Below are 19,445 nucleotides of genomic sequence, written 5' to 3'. Positions count from 1 at the left end.
TGCAAGCCAATATTATATGCTGAAAGACCAGACTTGCTTTCTTTTTCTTCTCTCTGAACATATGCATGGATACTAAGGAAGATGTTTTGCTTAAAAGCTGATGCATGCTGATCTGAAAGTAAAATTTTAGACTTGAACAAAAGGGCATGGAAAGGATCGGGCTGCTAGGGGCTTCTAAAATTTAATAAGCAAGGGCTCATAGTGGGCAAAATGAGGTTCATTCAGGACTTGGGCAATAGCTCCCAATGCTCTTTCAGTGGTAGAGTTGTATATGTTCATAACTTGAAACTGAACACATTGCATAGCTCAGATAGTTGGATAGCATGCCATTGGAAAATGGATGATTAGGATGGCACCTCTTGGCTCCTCGTGCCTTAGATAACCCTGGATCCAGTAGGAAGCCCACAATCATAAATGCAGTATTTTATTTTTATATTTGTTTTCTACATAGATGTGCACCTGAAATATCAGGTGGCAGCTGTGTTTGGTTTTCTTTCTTACATAGCTCTGTGGATGTGATTAACCTAGTGAAACACTTCAACAGAAGTTCTCAGCAATGGGACTCCCTTCCTGTGCCTCCAAAAATCAGCTCTGGAGGTGGTCAGGAGAACCCCCAGAACCGTGAGGGAGGGGGGATCATTCCATCTGGCAAGCTGATACACTTGCACAGACAACATTCTTAATAGTGCAATGTTGGATTGGCCCATTGTGTTTGGTGCAACTTAGTTGTAAACTTTGAGCATTTTAGTTTTTTATTTTGAACTCAAGTTTTTTGTTTAAAGTTATTTTAGCCTATATATATATATATATATATAATTGAATTTAAATAAAGCTTTTCAATATGTTTAATTGCCAGGAATGGGGAATGATTAAACAAAAAGCTTTTTGATATTTTACAGCAACTATCATAGCGTAGCAATGTTATCTGAGGATGGAGCAGGTGGATGCAGGGATATGGTCCCAGCAGCTGTCATTTGCAGCATAGTTAGGGCATCTGCCTAGAGAACAGAAAATGACCTTGAGCTAAAACAAGCCTTCAGGACGTGGTGGGCACCAAGCTGAATCCAGCCCACCTGCCATCCAAGGCAAACCTTCACAGGACTGAAATCTGTATTTCCTGCCTTCCTGAGATGGGAGAAATGGAAGGCTGCAGAACGCTTGGGAGGCAGCCGTAGGCAGTTGATGGGCTGTGTTTGGCTGGCTGCATCATAAATGGTGCATGATTGGCCTAAAGCGTTGAGAGGTGTCTGATTCATACACTAACATCAGGTGCATCATCAGTGCTGTATATAAAGGAAGTGCATATTTGCAGTGGGGTGAATTTGGGCACTTGATGCAGCACTTCCTAATGCTGCCAGATTCACTTGCACCACTGTTCATACATCGCATTATCTACAAAGCCCCCTCACTGTATGAAGTGGGGGCGACCGCTATGCATCCAATAGCCTATCTGACTTCTACACCATAGGTAGATAACCTGTAGCCCTCCATGTGTTCTTTTTTTCTGAAGTTTTCCAAAATTTCACACATGCATTTCAACACATAATAAAACCATTTTTCCCAACTTCCTACCCACTTTTCCACGGTGTTTCTGTTTCTCTCCCTCTGCTGCACTGTCTTCTGTCTCTTGAACCTTAACAAAACTACTATAATCTTTAATCCCTTCTGTTGCCCATGGTTCAAATCCTGCTTGCGTGTTCATCCTATAATAATATTTAGCTCTCTACATGTTCTTGACTGCAGTTCCCATCATCCCTGACCATTGTCCACCCTGGCTCTGCTTGCTGGGACATCCAGCTCTCAGCACATTACTGCAGTACTTGTGAATAGAACATGCAGGAATTCTGTGACTGAATGCAGGGCCTCTCCTGGACTTACTGGACCGAGTCATAGGATGTTGGTGGCAACAGCAGCAGCAACCATTGTGAAAAATTGCTACTTGAACCAACAGGAAGGACAGAGATCTTCTCAATTGTAGGGACTTTCAAGTTGGTTGCAGAATTGTTCTAATTTCCTAGGCCAACAACTGTCCCAGATTACTTAAATAGAGGCAGAAGGTGATAAGCTTATAAACACACACAGGTTTCTCAACATCACAAGGTGAGAATTAAAGATCAAGGGAAGACAGGGTCAACTCTGATTACTGTAACACTGGACATTTAAAATCCAATGCTTAAGTTAATGAGCAATAATTTGATTTCTGTTGTACCAGAAACAACGGCCACTAATCTTTATTTTAAATACTGAGAAATCAGTTATCAGTGGTAATCTCTTGCTGTGAAAAGAAAGAAATGGGGAGGACACACTTCAACTCACTTTAGAGGCTAAGTGGTTTATTGCATTTGTGGTAGGAAAGTTCATTGCACTTTGCAGTAGACAAATTAACTTCAGAGGCATTGCTGCACTTGTTATTTTCTAAACAACAAAAAAACAGAGTTTGATACTTTAAAAAAATCCAGCCCTGTTGCATCCTAATTGCCCTTTGTGCTGTGATGTTCTGTCGAGCTGAAATGCTCTTGGTCTATTGATTTCTGGAGGTGACCTTCAATTTCTGAAAGTGAGGTTCTACTTTTGTTAATGCCTCCTTCAGCAGCCAGCAGTGCTGCAACAAAGTGTTAATGTACTCCTCACAACAGAAATAAACATTTCTCTCCCTCTCTTGCACACTGCTCTTAATTCCATGCTTTACAATGGCTACATTCCTGGATGCCCTACACGAGAGTTTGATAACTCCAATTTTTTTATTTAAAAATTCTCATTTTAAACTCAAATCATAGCACTATCATGACTACAAGTATAAAATAGGTGTCGCTTCTGTTTCTCAGATGGTAAGCACATTCCTGCATGAATAAGTAGCATTTTGTTGAAGAAAGGGATAATGTGTTTTTAAAGAATAATAATAATAATGAGCCAAGCATCTGTAATCATGTGTACGCCCAGCCTGCGGTCCCTTATCTTTCTGTATGAAGAACAAAAGGATCCTGTCTTTCTTTGGCGATCACTCATAGCTGAGTAAGATTGTCTTCCATAAACACGGTTTTAACCATGAGTCCGTAAGTGACTGTGGAGGCCAATTCTGGATCCACACGTCCTTCCACAGTGGGGACATTGGTTTCCCAGCGGGAGTTGATCAGGTGTGGATTTGCCAAGCTTCTTAGAACGCTTCTCCCTTGCGTTCTGAGTTCGAGAGTATAACCAGCATGAGTCCTGTTGGGCTCCATCGTGCTCCTTTCCGTCCAAGATGCTGATGCCAGGCCTATTTGCTGCTCCCCCATCTGCCACTCTCTCTTGGGGTGGTCATTTGTCCTCCCTCCCCTCAAGCTTCAGAGCATTGGACGCTGGCCCCACGGCCGGCCCTATCTGCCACACTGATGTTCTTTGGGACACAGTGTGACTTACTTCCGAGTAAACATGCTTGGGTTTGCACTCTATCAGGGTGCGGAACGGGTCACAACGCGTCTAACGTGGGGCTGCACCCGAGGGTAGGGCTCTATTGCTGCCATCGTAGGGCGTCCAGGTCGGCGCATGAGGCTCTTAGGCAGCCGCAGCAGCAGCAGCTCCCAATTAAGCCTGCAGATAACAAAAACACGAGTGCGCGCGCGCACTCTGGGGCAGCCGCCTTCTTCCCGCCCCGTCGGGCCACCGGCTGCAATAACAGCGAGAGACGGACCGAGCAATGTACGGAACAGTTCAGCGTCGGGGGATGAAGTCGAGAGAGCTCTTTCGGCAACCCAAATAATTCGGTTTTCCCCAGCACAGGGCGCGCCTCCGTCCAAGTCATGCTCACCTTCATTCATTCATGAAAGAGGCCGTTGTTGCCTTCGGAAGCGCAGTGTTCAATATATCCCGGCTGTGAACGTGGATTATTTCAATTCAGGTTTAATATGAGGGAAGTTAGTAGCACGGATCCCACCCGCGAGGTCTCGCCCCTCCGGATGTGAGCTGGAGACAGTCTTCGCACGAACGGGCGGTGCGCACACTGAGCTTATGCTCAAGAGTTCTGTGCCCCTTGGAACGGTGTTTCCATTAATTGGAACGGGAAAGCCACACTAACAGCCCAAGCCTTACCACTTCTACTCAGATATAAACCCTCGAAAATTCAACAGGCCAGGTGGGAATTGTTGCGTAAGATTCTACATCGACTCTCCTTTTTGTGTGGGGAGAGGTCGACCTGGATAACTCTCCTGGGTGTCCATCCATGTCCTACCGATGGTTAATGATGACAAACACACTCTCCATATGTTTAGAGGCCCTTTTCTTCATTGTTGCTGTACATTTTTCAGGGCTGGGCCAGTTTAGAAATTTGAAAAATAACTGCTTATGCCTTTCCTCGCGTTGCCTCCTTCCTCTTGACCCGCGGGCGCCCAACTGGGGGGGGGGGTCTAAATCTGTCCTGGTGGATTCTTGTCGTTCTCCGTGTGGACAGCAGACGAGGGCGCCGGGAGAGGAACGAGCCGCCCCGTCGGAGAGAAGCAGCAGGGGCAGCAGGGTGGGGCAACAGGAGCTGCCCAGGAAGCAGCAAAAGGGGACGCGGGGCTGGGAGGGACGCAGTCCTTGGCTCCCCCCACCCGCAGCCACCTCCGTCTCTCCTCCTCCTCCTGTCGGGGCAGGGCGGGGACTCGGAGCCCCGCTGGCCGGGCAGAGCGCGCGGAGCTGCTGCGGGGCGCACGGCGAGGGCTCCAGCCGCCCCATGGCCCCGCTGCTGTTGGCGCTGGCCGCTGCCTCCCTCGTTTGGCCGTGCGCGGCCGCCCCGTCGGGGAACCGCTTCTCCGAGGCGCGGGTGGCGCGCTGGGCGGCGGCGGCGCTTCGGCACGTGGCGGCGGCGCAGTGTCCCGAGCGCGGCGGGCTCTTGCCGCGGCCGCAGTGCCAGCGCCTGGCGCGCCTTTCCCAGGGGCCCGGGCCCGCCGTCTATGTCTCCGAGCCCGCCCGCCCGGGCCACAAGGTGCGGGCGCTGCTGCCCGACGGCTGGGGAGACAGGCCCGGCGCTCCGCCCTTCGTGGCCGGCCGCAACCAGAGCGGCAGCCCGCTGCGCCCCACCGGCGCGCCCTCCGCGCAAGACGCCATCCTCGTGCTGGACCCCACCCCGGGCGCCAACTTCGGCCACCCGCTCCTGCTCTTCTATGTCGACTTCAACGTCAGTCCGCGCCGCTGCCGGAGTCGCGACAGCCTCTACGTGGGTGAGTGAATGTCGCATCCTCAGGCCACGCGCGCCCCGTGGGCGACCACTCCCAGCAGAGAACATATTGGCTTGCGCCCATCCCACCCCAGGCTTCCTATTTCCTCCTGTTCCATGGTGCCAGGACCCAGATCAGATCTGGCATTTGTGCTCAAATCTGCCCGCATTTCAACCCTAAACTACAAGGAGCAATCCTATAGAGGAGCCTGATCCTAAGCATATGCAGAACCGCCCCCAGCATCTGATCTGCGCTGTAAAGGCGTCCACATCAGATGATCCGGCATAAAATAAGGTGGTTTAAATAGACGTTGTACAGCGGTTAGATATGAGATCGAGTCATATCTAAGGCCCAGTGCCGCTCTGGTTTACAAAACAGGCACTTGCGCCTACCCTTCGCCAAGATTCAGTATCCCAACTGCTGCACCCTGTGACCCGCCTTATCCTCGGGACATTCTTTTCTCACGAAAATTACTGACTTGTTTATGCACCTTAATCCTCCTCCTGGTGTTCTTCCTCACGCAGTGGATCACCTCTTCAGATATTTTGTAGCTTCTTTTTCATCATCGCTTGGGGCAGAGTGCCCTTTGCCCCAGTATCTTAAAAGACAGGGAAGAGAATGTTGGGGCAGGAGATAAACTGTCCAATAAAGTTTCCACTGAGGATGGGCTAATCTGGAATTAATTAAAAGCAGTTTTTATTGATGATTGATTGATTGATTGATTGATTGATTAAAAGCATTTCTAGGCTGCTTAATATTTAAAAACCTCTAAACAGTGTACAGAAATCCACAAAATAGAAAATTAGACAGTGTCCTAAAAACAGATAGAACATTAAAAAACAGCAACCCAGGAAAACAGTTATTATAGAATCAGGGATTCAGGAAAAGCTTGAGCCAAAAGATACGTCTTTTCAAGAAAATCAACTGATGGATGATACTTCAGGTATGGCAGAGGGAGAGACGTTGCGCAATGTTTGGGGTTGCAAGATGATATCCTCCCAGATAAGACTGAGGAGTGATTTGGGGTCTCCACCTTGTGACTTGTCTCAGTTGCCTGGGGGATCTAGTTGCCTGCTCTGCAGTAATCCTGGCTCATCCTCTTTGCCAGACAGTGATTTCCATGGTAGGAGCTAAAAGCAGGGTAGAGGATTTGGTGTGAGATGTGAGGAGCACCTGCTTACTATGGACTGGTCTTTGGGTTCCCTCTGATCCTATGAGCCAGTGAAATCTGGAAGGAAGGCTGCCTGGCTTCTCCAGCATCCTCCTTTCACATATGCTCCTGTTCTCATCTCCTCTGCCTTCCACACACATGCTTTTGTAACTGCAATTGGCAAGTGCAGTTGGGACTGTCGGGGCCCCAACAGTGTCTCCTTTCCATCAATGAGTTGTGTGTGATGCTGTCCCTAGCTCAGTGTTTGTGTCAGTCCTGTATGCAGTGGCATCCTGAGACCAGCCTGCAGGGGTTACTTGGAGAATTTGGGATAGCCAAGAGAAAGGATCTACTGCTGGAGGGGCATCTCCAGTTCCCTCCTGATCCTGGGACGCGCTGGGGAAAACTCCATCCCTACAGCCTTACATCCCTACATCAGAGGAAGAGTTTGGTACAGGAAAGTTAGAAGGTGCTGCAGTGCAAAGGGTGACAGGTGGGAGGCTCAGTTGGGTGGAATCTCTCTCGGCATGACTGTCATTGATGGGCTAATACTCAGGGTGTCTTTCAGGGCTTAGTATGAATCAGGGTTTAGCCCTTTGAACACAGGAATCCCAGAATCTGTGGTACAAGATATGTGACAGGCGGAAATCAGCCAAATACTTGTGCTAGTGCAATAGGATTCCCTCCCCGCTGTGCCAGCCCAAATCTGATCCAGAGGGTTGAGAGGAACACCCAGAACAGATTTAGGGGGTGTGCAAAGGGGAGGAGAGGGAGAAAGCATTACGTTGTGCAAGGAGAATTCCTTGCTCTTCGGCGCTGAAAACGACAGTTTATCTGAGCCAAGGGAGCGTTTCCTTCGCATCAGTCTTTCTTGCTGATGTTGAAAAGTAGGATTGTTGCTCTAATCCTAAACCGTCTCACCTGGGAGTAAACTCCATTGAATTCCATAGGATTTGATTCTGAGTAGACATAGTAGTTTAGTTAGACATGCTTAGTTAATTAATTGATTTGTTCTATGTAAATGAGGAAATTAAAAAATTCTGAAAGGGGGGGAAAGCAGCCTTAAAAAGAAATATATTTATGTGCATTATTGTATATTGCAAGTCCCATATTAGAAGAGATTTTCACTCATGTGCCTGAGACAACAGAGGAGAAATGCATCTTCTTTCTTTTAAAAATAATTAACCTTCATTATTTTAAAATGATTAACTTTTTTTTAGTGTGATTAATCATGGAGTCCTTTTTTTAGCCTATCAGAAATGTGTTTTAATCCATCAGCCTTGTGAATTAATTGCAGCCTAACTGGCAACCAACTCCTTTCTTATCCTCTCCATTTTTGGAGGGAGTTTTATACCCCATACTTTACACCTCTAGGAGGAAATCCTCTTTTATTCTGCTTGGGGAGACAAGATTCTGACTTGGTTCTGCAGAGTTTACAGTAGAGATGTAGTATGCACAGGTGATTATGGCTTGTTGTTTTAATATTTTTATTGAAGTTTTAGATAATATATACAAACAAGAATGCGAAAAATATTGTGAACCCCCAGCAAAACAGGAGGCAAATGGTTATAAACAGTATATAATAAGACAAAATAAAGAAAAACAAGATGTATATTTTCTCTGGTCTTTCCACAGGGTTGAGGGTGTTGCACATGAATGCTCTATAAACTGCTCATCAATCACAACTGAAGCAAAGATTCATTCCCATCACCTGTTCCACAGAATCTAATAATTTGTTGGAAGCTTTTTGAACTCTGCTTGTCCCATGGAGAAATTAAGAAAATCAAGAAAATTAAACCATGCACTAAAATAAAATAATATTAATGTATATATAATAATATGTTATTCTGTGTCCAGGGTAGCTTTCTACCAGCTCCATCTGGTATGCCAGCTGAGACCCTGCCTGCCTGCCTGTGCACTGTCTCGCCAGAGTGGTACATGCACTGGTTATCTCCCACTTGGACTACTGCAATGCACTCTACGTGGGGCTACCTTTGAAGGTGACTAGGAAACTACAACTAAGCCAGAATGCGGCTGTCAGATTAGTGACTGGGAGCGGCCACCGGGCCATATAACACTGGTCCTGAAAGACCTCCATTGGCTCCTGGTACATTTCTGAGCACAATTAGAAGTCTTGATGATGACCTTTAAAGCCCTAAACAGCCTCGGTCCAGTATACCTGAAGGAGCGTCTCCGCCCCCATCGTTCAACCCAAACACTGAGGTCCGGCTACGAGGGCCTTCTGGCAGTTCCCTCATTGCAAGAAGCGAAGCTACAGGGAACCATGCAGAGGGCCTTCTCAGTAGTTGCACCTGCCCTGTGGAACGATGTCAAGGAAATAAACAACAATCTGACTTTTAGAAGACACCTGAAGGCAGCCTGTATAGGGAACTTTCTCAGCAGGTTTTATTCTGGACATGTTTGTTCTTTGCCTGCAGGCGGCTACGAATGCTTGACTCCAGCCCAGAGGAGCCGCTGTGAGAACCAGCTGAAGCGCCGACCGGGCCGTGGCAAGGGAAGGAGCCAGCGGTCTGCGGGACGCATCCGCCGTGAGGAGCCCCCCGTCGGTCTCTGTGAAATCCATTTCCTGCCCATGGTAGTGGTGGCACAGGACCCCAAACACCTGCAAAGGCTGAACTGCGTGGGTAAGTCCCTGGATTGGATGGGCAGTGGGGTGGAGGGGGGCGGGGTTACAGGATCAGGATTGTAAACCACAAAGGAGACTCCCCCACTTTCAGGATTTAGGAAGTCCAAAGCTTGGTAAGTGGGCAGTGGAGGAAGAGGGGATGCAGCAGGTAGATGACAGTCTTGTGCAGTGGTTAGATTGCGTGGTTAGGACCTGGGAGACTGAGGTTCAAATCCCCACTCAGCCTTGAAGCTCATAGGGTGACCTTGGGCCAGTCACTGTCTCTCAGCCTAACCTACCTGGTTGTGAGGACAAAATGGGAAGGGGGAGAACAATGTGACCACCTTTTTATTTATTTATTTATTTCAACAGTTTATATACCGCTTAACACCTTAGTCCCTAAGCAGTGTACAGTAAGGTTAAAAAGATACACTAATCAGTTAAAACTGTAAAAAAGCAGAAAACTTTCTTAAAGTGCCTGCTGAAACAGAAAAGGTCTTCAATAGGTGTTGGAATCTCAGATGGAAGGGAGCACCACAGAACTGGAACTTAATTGTCGCAAGTTTGCCCTTGGCCTAGGGCACCTCGACTCACCAATCATTTTCTTATTTCCTGTGTCCAGAGGTGGATCTACTTTGAAACAAATGAAGTTTGAGCTTCAGGGCCCCGAATCCTGGCAGCGCCCCAGAAGTAACTTCCGTCCTCATCGCTTAAAAAAATAATGGGTCTCTTAAACCCCATATGAGTGGATTCATTTTTTGTTGTCTATATTTCAATAATCCCAAGGTCTGAGAGTCCGTAGCGCAGATGTTGTAAAGGTGTGGTGATCTGTTGTGGAATGACCCCATTGAAGATGATAACAGTGGTTACCTAGACCTCGTTGTGAAGGGGCCCCCATGACGGTTCAAGTGTCTGTCTGGGTCTGCTCCATGGGCCTGAGGTTCTTTCCCCTCCTCCTATCCTGCTACACTTCCTTTTCTTTCCCAGATCTCCATGGATACAGCCCCTGCCCGGAGCCCCTGCCCCTTGCAAGCTCCAGCTCCACAGCCGCTTACTGCGAACTCAACAAGAACACACGGCGATGCCACCGGCAGCAGCTTCCACTGTACAAGTCTTGCCGCATGTACCAGACGTGTGACCACGCCGTGCTGATTGCAGGTGAGAAGTGGTGCCTGGGGGCTGTGAGGAGCTGCTGGTTCTGGGAATCTGAAGCCATCAACGGTGTGAGGTGAAATTTTTCCTACGGTAACAGTTAGGGCCAGAGGCACCAGCTTGCAAGGGCAAATGTGGGAGGGGGCGACATTGATTGTGTGAGAGAGAACATCACGCCTCCCTCCCTAAGCCGGGCAGAAGCTTCCTGGGTTTTGGGAAGGAAGCTCCAGGCTTTAATAGTTCAATATTCTAATTTAGTGGGGACATTTAGGGGAGTAGCCTAGTCCCCCAGTCCACTGACCACACACCACTGCAAGCCATTGTATTTGGCCAGCGGATGGATGAGGGTGAATCTGATTGGAGGCTCAACCTTGTGCTGCGTCAGCCCATTGGTCCATCTACCTGAGTATTGGCCACTCTGATTGGCAGTGGCTCTCCAAGGCTTCAGACAGCGGACATGTCCAACCTTATCTGGAGATGCCGAGGATTGAACCCGACTCTTTCTATGTGCAACTACATTCTCTGCTACTGAGCTACAGCTTTGTTCTACTGGGCATGAGCTTAAAGGGCCCCTTGTCTCCTTGAGGGGCAGTGTTAGTGCTCCTATGCCCCTTGCAACCAGCTTCAGCCTCTCTTCCACCATGGTTTTTTTCCTGGATTGCTTACCGCGCTTCTCCCCCAGGTGGCTGGCAGGAGCAGGTCACCTACCCCCTCCATGCGCAGAACCTGCTGCTCTTCTACCAGATGCTGCGACGGAATGGCTTCCGCCAAGAGCACATCAAGGCCTTCTTCGCGAGCGAGGGGCAGGCCTCAGGTACCAGTACGAAAGAGAGCTAGCTGTCGGCTGCAAGGGTGGGACGGGGCTCTTGGTTTCCTTAGGGGGGTGGGTGACTTTTCAGTGCCCATAGGTAGGGCTGGGCGATAACTTGGTTTTCAACATTGTGATATATCGCCAGCTAAATATTGTGATAGATTGATATATCATGATGTCTAAAATAAGGAGGAAGGAGGAGATAAGGAGGGGAGAAAGAAGCAGTTGATATACTTTGCCTGGCCCTACAGCTGAGCAAGTCCCCATGCCGCTCCTGCTCATGCGAGCTGGAGGGACTTCCTTAAATTTCAGCATCAGCTAGCTTCACAAAACCATGCTTTCTGCTGGCTGCTTCCAGGCGCACACGCACACACAGAAGGGAGGGAAGAGATCTGCTCATTCAACTCAGGGAGACACAGAAGCACTGGGTGGTTTCCTAGTTTTTCCAATATTGTGATTTTTGCATAATGTGTGTGTGTGTGTGTGTGTGTGTGCGCGCACACACACACACACACACACACACACACACACTCATACATACGTAATTCACGATATATTGCCAGGTCATTTATTTTGAAACAGTTATCACAATGTGGCCAGAAACCGGTTTTGGATGATCTATCAATATATCCCTCCAGCCCTACTCAGGGGTCGGGATGCCAAGAGCTGCTCTTCAGAGGCAAGACTCTGTTCCTAGCACTTCCTTCTCCCTGCCACCCAGGTTCCGCATTTGGGGGGTGGTGTATTGCATTTCAGAGTGTCACCCTACTTGTCCATCCCACTTGAGAAAAGGCTGGGTGTGAATGCATCTAGCCCTGGTGAAATCTCGCCTTTGGGTTGCATGTCCCTGCAAAAATTACAGGCCTGCACGGCATGGTCCAAACCACCTGTGGGGCATTTTGGGCTAATGAGGGAGCCTAGCAAATATTCCCATGCTGCTCCAAACTCTGGCCCCTTCCCAGATGAGCAGGATGTGGTGGCAGGGAGCAAGTGGTGGTAGGAGGAATGAGGATGCCACGGGGAAGGTGTTCCCAAACTGTGGTCAAGCGTCTTTCAGGTGGTTACCATTAAATACTCAATTGTATTTTCATGCTGCTTCATTTTTCTTTCCTTGCGTTTTATTACATTACAATTTGAATCGACAGAACTTAAAAAAACACGTATAAGGAGGACTTGGAATACAGCTTGAAAAATCAGGCAGCATCTAGCATGGTGTATTCCAATTGGTACAACAGGCAGAAAAAAAATTAAGTGGTGTGCCAAGACCAATGGTTTTTGGGTGGTCTGTGGGAGGGGAGACTGCTGCTTTGGTGTACAAGACTGGAGTGGGTTGGAGAGAGGAGACAGGCCTTTGGGACATGGGATTAGCAGATCCCTCTCTCCCTCTTCTTTTCTGGACAGTGACTGTGGAGATGGGCGACGTGCACCCAGCCACTGAGAAGCTGGCCATTCGCTCCCACCTGGCCCTGGTCTGCAGGAGCCTCCACTGCGCCGACTCGCTGGTGCTCTACCTCAACAGCCCAGCAGCCAGCGATGGCACCATGCTGCTGTGGGATGCCAACCGTAATGGCATTGTAAGTGGGGGGTCAGGGCTGGAAGCGAGGGAGAGCTATCTAGGAGGAGCAGGGCAGCACTTGCCCATGGAGCCACCAACATTGGTTGTCCCAGGCACTCGTCTCTGTACTCTCTTTACGAAACATCACTAGCCATTTCTGTATTGATTGATTGATTGAATTTATATACCACCCTATACCTGGAGGTCTCAGGGCGGTTCACAGAAAAGATATATAAAATCAAAATAAGTACAATAACCCAATAACACTTCCCCAAAAGAGCCACATTTCAAAAGGGCATAGGAGACAAAATGAACCTGCTGCTGTTTTCTTTTTTTGAGGATTTTAAAAAAAATTGCCAAGCCAAGCTGATCTATCATCATTGTTGAGGTATGATGGGAATGGTCCAGTTTTTTTAGCCCTTTGGCCTTAGCTATGATAGGAGGAAGGTTCTATCCCATCCTCTGTCTCCACTATTGATATCAACCCTCTCTTACTGGAATTTTGCACGTGCAGACAAAACCCTCCAGAGCTTAAGGGTGGATGGGGTGTGCATTATCAGAGGATGGTGGGGTGCCATGATGGATCCAGGTGTGACATCACTGTAGAAGGAGAGGAGAAGGGTATGTGCCTCTTTCCTCCCTCCCTCCCACCCACCCACCCCTCCTCTGGTGCACAACCTCTATATGTGAATTAATGTGTGGGGGCACAAGAAATACTTATTTCACAGCAGGAATATCATCTCTTGGGGCACATCTCTTGCCAATTTATTGGGGGGAGTAACCCACCAGGTAAGTTAGGCAGAGGCAGAGAGAGATCAGAGGGAGAAATACATTGAGGAAATGGTCTAAATTAGTCCCCATGAGCAATGCTATTCAATATATTATTTTGTCAAGGAGTCTGTAGTTCTGCCCAGGAATTGTCTCCAGGTGAATTGAGACAGCCGTACGCTGACCCATAGAAATCCAATAGGAAACCCGTCATGGTGTTCTTCATTGCTCCTTGCTTTTAAAAAGTTAGAATTTTGAATCCGTGACAATAGCCACAGCCACAGGCCACCTACCCAGTGGTCAGCCAAGCACTGATGAATGTTGCTTGTTGAGAAAAGCTACAGGTTGGTGCAGAATGAAGCAAGCAGCAGCAGGTTAACTTACAAGTAAAACCGCTTGGAGGTTTTACAGCAGCATCTTGTTAAATGAATGAATCCTACTTCATCATGATACATCCCAAAAAGGACCTTGGCTATTGATGCTAATGTAACCTGCTTAGCCGAGCAGGGAATGGGGATGCTAACGATATAAAGGAGACTTTCACTCATGAATTTATCACATGGGGGTAAGCCATGATCAATTGCTGGCAGGGAGCAGTGAAGTCGGGGTGCCAAGTGAACCCAACTGGGGCAGGAAAATGCGGGGCGGCTGCCTAAGATGCTTGTGCACACATACAAAGCGGCACCAGCCCTTCTCAAAGGCCTGCATTTGGCCATTTGCCAAGTTTCCTTTGGGGTTTCCTAGGCTGGAAATGGAAAGTGAAGTGAGCCACATTTGGCAGTGGGGTGGTGGAGGAGGAGGAGGTCATCCCACCTGTCCCAGCATGTCCTGGGAAGCCCGACTGGAGGAAGGAGAGATGCTGACAGAACTGCAGGTGGAGGCTGCAGCCCTCTCCTCTCCTCTGTTCCCTTCAAAGGGCCGTCCAGCTCTTTCATGTGTGCCTGCAGGGAGAAAACAACACCGGCCTTTGCAGTGGGTGCTCGCCCTGTCTTGCTCTTCCCCATTTAATCCTCTCCTTTTAACTCCCAGGCAGTGGAATCCCCTTGATCTCCCAACTGTGGAGCGGGGAGGGGTGTGCGTGTGTGTCTGTGACCAAGGGGCAGGTGCTGATGAGCTGTCCCTTCCCTGCAACAGGCAGATCCTAAGGAGCGGTACCCCATCTCGGAGCTGCTAGCAGACTTGGAGAGCTGCAACGCTCGCCGGGTTCTCCTCTTCCTTGACCAGAGCTATCCGGGGCCACTGACAAAGAAGCTGCGGGCATCACGGCGCCATCCCAACGTGGTGCTCATACGTAGCACCACCACCGCCACTGCCACCACTACCGCCAGCGGTGGGTCGGCTTTTGCAGAGTTCTGGGCTGGACTGCAGCCCGACCAGTGCCTCCTCCAGCATTTGTTGCCAGTAAGTGCTGCGGAAGGAAGATGAGCCATGATTGTTCGGAGTCCAAGGCGTGGTGTTTGCAGAGCATAGGAACATATGGAGTCAGGCTAATTGTCCAATGTTGTCTACTCTGGCAGTGGCTCTCAGGTTTCATGTTGCCTGCTGTCAGGTCCTTTTAACTGGGGACACCGTGTTTCGAACCTGGTACCTTCTGCATGCATATGCTCTGCCACCAATTGATGGTCCCTCAAGAGATGGCAAGGAAGCATTTGTTTGTTCTGGACATAAATACCAGGAGGCTCAAAATAGTGACTAGGAAGCCCGTCCTCAAATTGCTTTTGGCAGGTGGCATTAGCAACAGGTGTCTCTCCATTTCAAAGTGGCTGCTTCTAGTGGCAGCACCACTAACTGGGTGGCAGCACTCCCCGGGCTCTACTCCCAGTTCCAGGGGAGGGGAGAGGGGAGTAGGGACACTGGTGCTTGGCCAATTAACATAGATGAAAACTGGCCTGAGCTGTCCAGCAAGTTCAGGGCAGATCAAGGCTCCTGGTAAGGCCAAGTCATCTTATGCACCATCTTGCAACCAGTTTGGTTTCTCCTCTGTGTGTAGGAAAAGAGTTGGGAATCAATTGGGCAGCACGGCAGACTGAGAAATAAATGCTTAGGTGTAGAGGCAGCAATACTGAAAACTAGAACTTGGCAAATGGCCAGAGCCAACCTTTGCTCATGTAACTGACACACAGGCCATCTGTGATGACAATTAGAGAATGACATCTGAAGTTTGTGGAAGGTAGCTTGCACTAAAGGAGTCTTTTGATGTGCAATATGGCACCTTTGGAAAGAAAAACATGTGTTTTGTTATATCCCACCCAATTAGTTTTACTGCTCAAAAACAAACCATTGCCATTAAAAGGAAAAAAGGTGTGTACATTCAAGGTAGTTTGAACTGATTTTTTAATCAAGTGCAATGGATCCAGGCTAAATTGGTTAATTCCAAGTGATAGCACAGGGTTGGAAGCCACAAACTAAAGGAAGTCACTGAAACTTACCATTTTTAAGAGCATGTGGAAGCCAGCCAGGCAGGCTTAATTCAGTTTGCTTTACTGGCCATCCTTACAGGCCGATTGTATAAGATACTGAGATAATGTACCTGAAACACTGATGCATTGGAAGTGCTATATAAGCAATGACGGATTGAGTTGTGGCCCAGGGCAACCTTAAGTGAAGCAATCTCTCTCGTTCCTTGCAGGTGGGTCCATGGTCTGCAGTCTTTGGCTCAGGCACCCCAGCCCAGCTGCTCAACGTCTCATTAGCAGGGGCACCCTGCCACTCTGTGCCACCCCTGGGGGAAGAGGAGCGCCAGCGCCGCTACCAAGGCTGCCAGAACCTTCCTACCATGTTGTGGTACCAGAGTAGGCACCAGCAGCTGCAACAGGACGACGACTGAGCCTCAGCGGGGTGCTGCCTTGGGACTTTCCTCAAGACTGGAGCCCCACTGACCCTTCCCCCACCCCCCATGAGGTTCTTCTTGGCTTCGGAGGACATGGGTGGCGTTAGCGACAGCTAACAGACAGGATTGTTGCTGTGCAAACTGCCGCACAGGACCCTCAAAAGCCGCTTCCGGCAGCCAGAGCTAAAAGAAGCCAGGTACACACACATATATATAAATATATATATAGCCAAGCCTATCCTGGCATCTTCAGATATGGCCACGCATGCGGACGGAAGCAGTAGGGTGACAATCATTGCTAGACTAGCAAGTCAGAGCACCACAGAAGTATGAGAAGAGCAAGTGGGGAACAGCAGCTGCCCTAATGCAGACACTGTGCTGCACCCCCCCCCCCCAAAAAATATGGCAGTTCCCCCCCTTTCACTTGGGAGCTAAAGTTGAAGAACTCTTGCATGTAAACCCTAAAGCACCCTCTGCTGAGAGATTGTGGATATGGGGAATGTGCTGTAAAACAACCAGCCCCTTCAATAAAAGGGCCACTGTTCTTGGCTTCCTCCTTCAGTTGCTGTTTTAACTTGTTGTGGTGCCTTCTTGGAGTTAGAAGCAGTAAGGCAACAAACTCATGTCTGACGCAGCAAAGATAAAGCTGAAACTGATCAGAACTAGGGATTGGCTCCTTTCCCCCCTCTGTGTCTGTTACTCTCTTCAGCGCTAGGCCCATGGATAGTTCTGTCTAAAGATCTAGGGGCAGAATTCCCAGAGTCTTGGCCAGGGCCACCATCGCTTGCCCACACAACCCAAGACTGCCTGGAGCGGAATAGCTTTACAGTAGGAACCATTTAGGTCCTTCTGAAAGCGGCCTCCATAGAGCCACCAAAGAGAAAAGCAGCTACCTGGGCTGGGTAGGCGATAGAGGCGCGTTTCTTATTATTTTTCTGTGCCCTGCTCTTCCTTTCTACCCTGTCTCCGTGACTCCAGGTCCCTTCTTGTTTTTCCACGTCTTTGTAGTCAAGGGATCCAAGTAAACCGGATCCATTTTGATATTTAACACAGGATGAGAAGCACTTTCTCTCTGTGCTCTCCGTTGTGCAGAAGTGAGAAGGGTCTCCATCCCACCTGCTTGCCAGCCAAAACTCCTTTGACATAGGGAACCTGTTGTTGTCAGCATGACTCCAAGCTCCCAGCATGGCCCAATAAGGATGATGGGAGTTGTAGTATGCCAACATCTGGAGGGGGGGCATGGGGTTACCCTAATCCTTTTCGAATCCTCCTCCCCCGCAGGCAAAACTAGAAACAGGATCCAGGGATCTGAAAACACTTTTTTGAGTTTATGAAAATTAAAATGGGACACCTTAAAATCAGAACTTACAAAAACACACACACAGCCATTCTGCAGGCTTCTCCCTCTGTGGTTATATACAAAGTGCTGGCAAATGTTCACGCATGCCCCCACCTCCACACTCCATTCATCTTTGCAAAGGAAGGCATTTTGCTGGGGAGAACAGTGGGGCAAGGCAGCCCTGGTCCCTGCCTCCCCCCACCCCCCACCCCTTTCACAATTCCCTGATAATACACCTGGATCACCAAGCAACAGCTTTCCCAGGAACGCTGGCAGTAGCTTGGAGAATATACTCTGAAGTTGCTCTAGCACTACGTGCAGGTCCTGCTCATGAAGAACTGCATGCTGGGAACCGTACGCAGCCTGAAGTCTTCCTCCAGTTTGGTCTCCATGGCTTCACTGCTAACTTGGTGGATCATCTGTGTGCTATGGGTGCCTGAGCATTTCCCCCTTTATGCCATACAGAGGAGGTTCAGAAATCTAACAGCAGAGGTGGTAGCTGCTGCCTTTTTTGGCTTCGAAGCCACATCCTTGCAGGATTTGCTGTTGTCACTGTCAGCTGCTCAGTAGTTCTCGTTGCTTGGCTATGATTCTGTGCTTGTCTCTTCTTCCTCCCCCTCTCCCTCCTCTGTCTCCCCCTCTCCCTCCACTGTCTCCCCCTCTCCCTCCTCTGTCTCCCCCTCTCCCTCCTCTGTCTCCCCCTCCTGCTCCCTCTCCTCTGTCTTTTCACTGGTTGCATAGGCAGAGCCTTCCTCGCTTCCTGCTTTGGTCGAAGCACTGGCCTTGCTTTCTGCAGCAGACTCAGCACTGATCTTGCTCTCCACCTCCGTGTCACTTCCTTGTTGCAGCCACATGTCGGAGTAGATGCCACCTTTGTCCACTAGCTGGTCGTGCCTGTTAAAGGGGCAGAGAGAGTTAATTTCACAAGGCTCTATACCAGGTACGCCCCCTTCGTCCCTCAGAAGCATCCACAGACCCACTATTTGCTCGCCTTCGTAGTGGATCCTTTTGATCCACTGTGTATCTACACAGCCAAACCCTGTGGCCATTCTGCTTGTAAAACTCTGACGGCCTTAAAGGGCTTGCAATCTGCATAACATACAGATTGCAAAAATAAAAATAAAAAATCCTTGGCTGGATTTCCGGTTATAAATCTTATTTTATAATTTTTAGCACTGGGCATGGCTAAGAGCTTACCTTCCTCGCTCCATCACTCGGCCATCCTTGATAACTAGGATTTGATCGGCCTTGATCACCGTGGAAAGCCTGCAGAGAGAGCACAACCACCGAAGCTGTTATTAAGAGGGCAGAATGCAGTAGTGATCCCTCCCCAGCTCAGGATTCTCAATATAACACACCACATGTTAGAGCTCCCCAGAGAGGGAAGAGGAGTCTGCCTGGAGCTATCAATGCAAGTGAGGAACTAGTATTTAGGCTCTCCTCTTCCGAAGGCTGCAGCATCCCTCTAGCTGCTAGTATGCTGAAGCCCTGAACAGAAAGCTCCTGTGGCAGGATGTTTGCCCATACCTGTGAGCCACGATGATGGTGGTGCGGTTCGCACACACTTTAGCCAGGGATGCCTGGATATTCCTCTCAGTCTTGGTGTCCAGAGCTGATGTCGCCTGAAAGTGATCCCAGAGTGCATTACAACAATAAAATTAGGCAGTTCTAAAACTGCTGCAATTATGAAACAGGTTCAAAGTGTACCAGAACATGAGTTGCAAACTCAAGGCAAAGCAGTGGGTGGATGAAGGTCGGGGACTCTTGACACTGATTGCCAAGAATGGCAGAGAAGATCCCTTGGGTCAGGTGAAATGGTAAAGAAGGTCTCCAAGTAGCTGAATAGCATCGTGGCGGTGAATGGAGGCTCCCAGATTCAGGAAGGCTGAGTGCTACCCATTCTCCCAACCATTTCCAGAGTTTCAGCTCCAAGAAATGAGAGCATATGAGGAAGAGGGCAAAGGGCAGATGACAGCTAGCTTTAGGAACAAGGAAACGAGTGTGACCCACAACAAAATGTTGTAGCATGAAATGGATACT

The 19,445-nt window shown here is 48.9% G+C and overlaps 2 protein-coding genes across 3 annotated transcripts in view; one reads left to right on the top strand and one right to left on the bottom strand.

The window, feature by feature from the left end:
* Positions 1 to 4,485: 4,485 nt before the first annotated feature.
* On the top strand, positions 4,486 to 16,627 carry LOC114602775 (uncharacterized). The gene is made up of 7 exons (XM_028741391.2): positions 4,486 to 5,177; positions 8,763 to 8,969; positions 9,938 to 10,108; positions 10,785 to 10,916; positions 12,315 to 12,487; positions 14,371 to 14,637; positions 15,866 to 16,627. Exons 1-7 carry the CDS (start codon positions 4,691 to 4,693, stop codon positions 16,061 to 16,063), a joined length of 1,635 nt encoding a protein of 544 aa, XP_028597224.2. The 5' UTR covers positions 4,486 to 4,690; the 3' UTR covers positions 16,064 to 16,627.
* A 746-nt stretch (positions 16,628 to 17,373) lies between these two features.
* Positions 17,374 to 19,445, bottom strand: part of ABCB6 (ATP binding cassette subfamily B member 6 (LAN blood group)) — a 28,990-nt gene continuing 26,918 nt past the window's right edge. For both annotated transcript variants that reach the window (XM_028741327.2, XM_028741344.2), the window contains 3 exons: positions 18,933 to 19,027; positions 18,603 to 18,671; positions 17,374 to 18,299 (listed from right to left, as the gene is read on the bottom strand). In XM_028741327.2, coding sequence (XP_028597160.2) covers positions 17,990 to 18,299; positions 18,603 to 18,671; positions 18,933 to 19,027 — 474 coding nt within the window. In that variant the 3' untranslated portion in view covers positions 17,374 to 17,989. The remainder of the gene's footprint in view (positions 18,300 to 18,602; positions 18,672 to 18,932; positions 19,028 to 19,445) is intronic.

Source organism: Podarcis muralis, chromosome 1, assembly GCF_964188315.1.
Source record: "Podarcis muralis chromosome 1, rPodMur119.hap1.1, whole genome shotgun sequence".
Classification (NCBI taxonomy): domain Eukaryota; kingdom Metazoa; phylum Chordata; class Lepidosauria; order Squamata; family Lacertidae; genus Podarcis; species Podarcis muralis.
The sequence above is the reverse complement of the archived record's forward strand: the minus strand, read 5'-3'. Positions and strand labels throughout refer to the sequence as shown.

What these genes read in the sequence shown, in the direction of transcription:
- LOC114602775 (XM_028741391.2), top strand. Translation starts at nt 4,691, where the DNA reads ATGGCCCCGCTGCTGTTGGCGCTGGCCGCTGCCTCCCTCGTTTGGCCG. An exon ending in TCGCGACAGCCTCTACGTGG is followed by an intron (nt 5,178 to 8,762) that starts GTGAGTGAATGT and finishes CTTTGCCTGCAG; the next exon opens with GCGGCTACGAATGCTTGACT. An exon ending in GAGCGAGGGGCAGGCCTCAG is followed by an intron (nt 10,917 to 12,314) that starts GTACCAGTACGA and finishes TTTTCTGGACAG; the next exon opens with TGACTGTGGAGATGGGCGAC.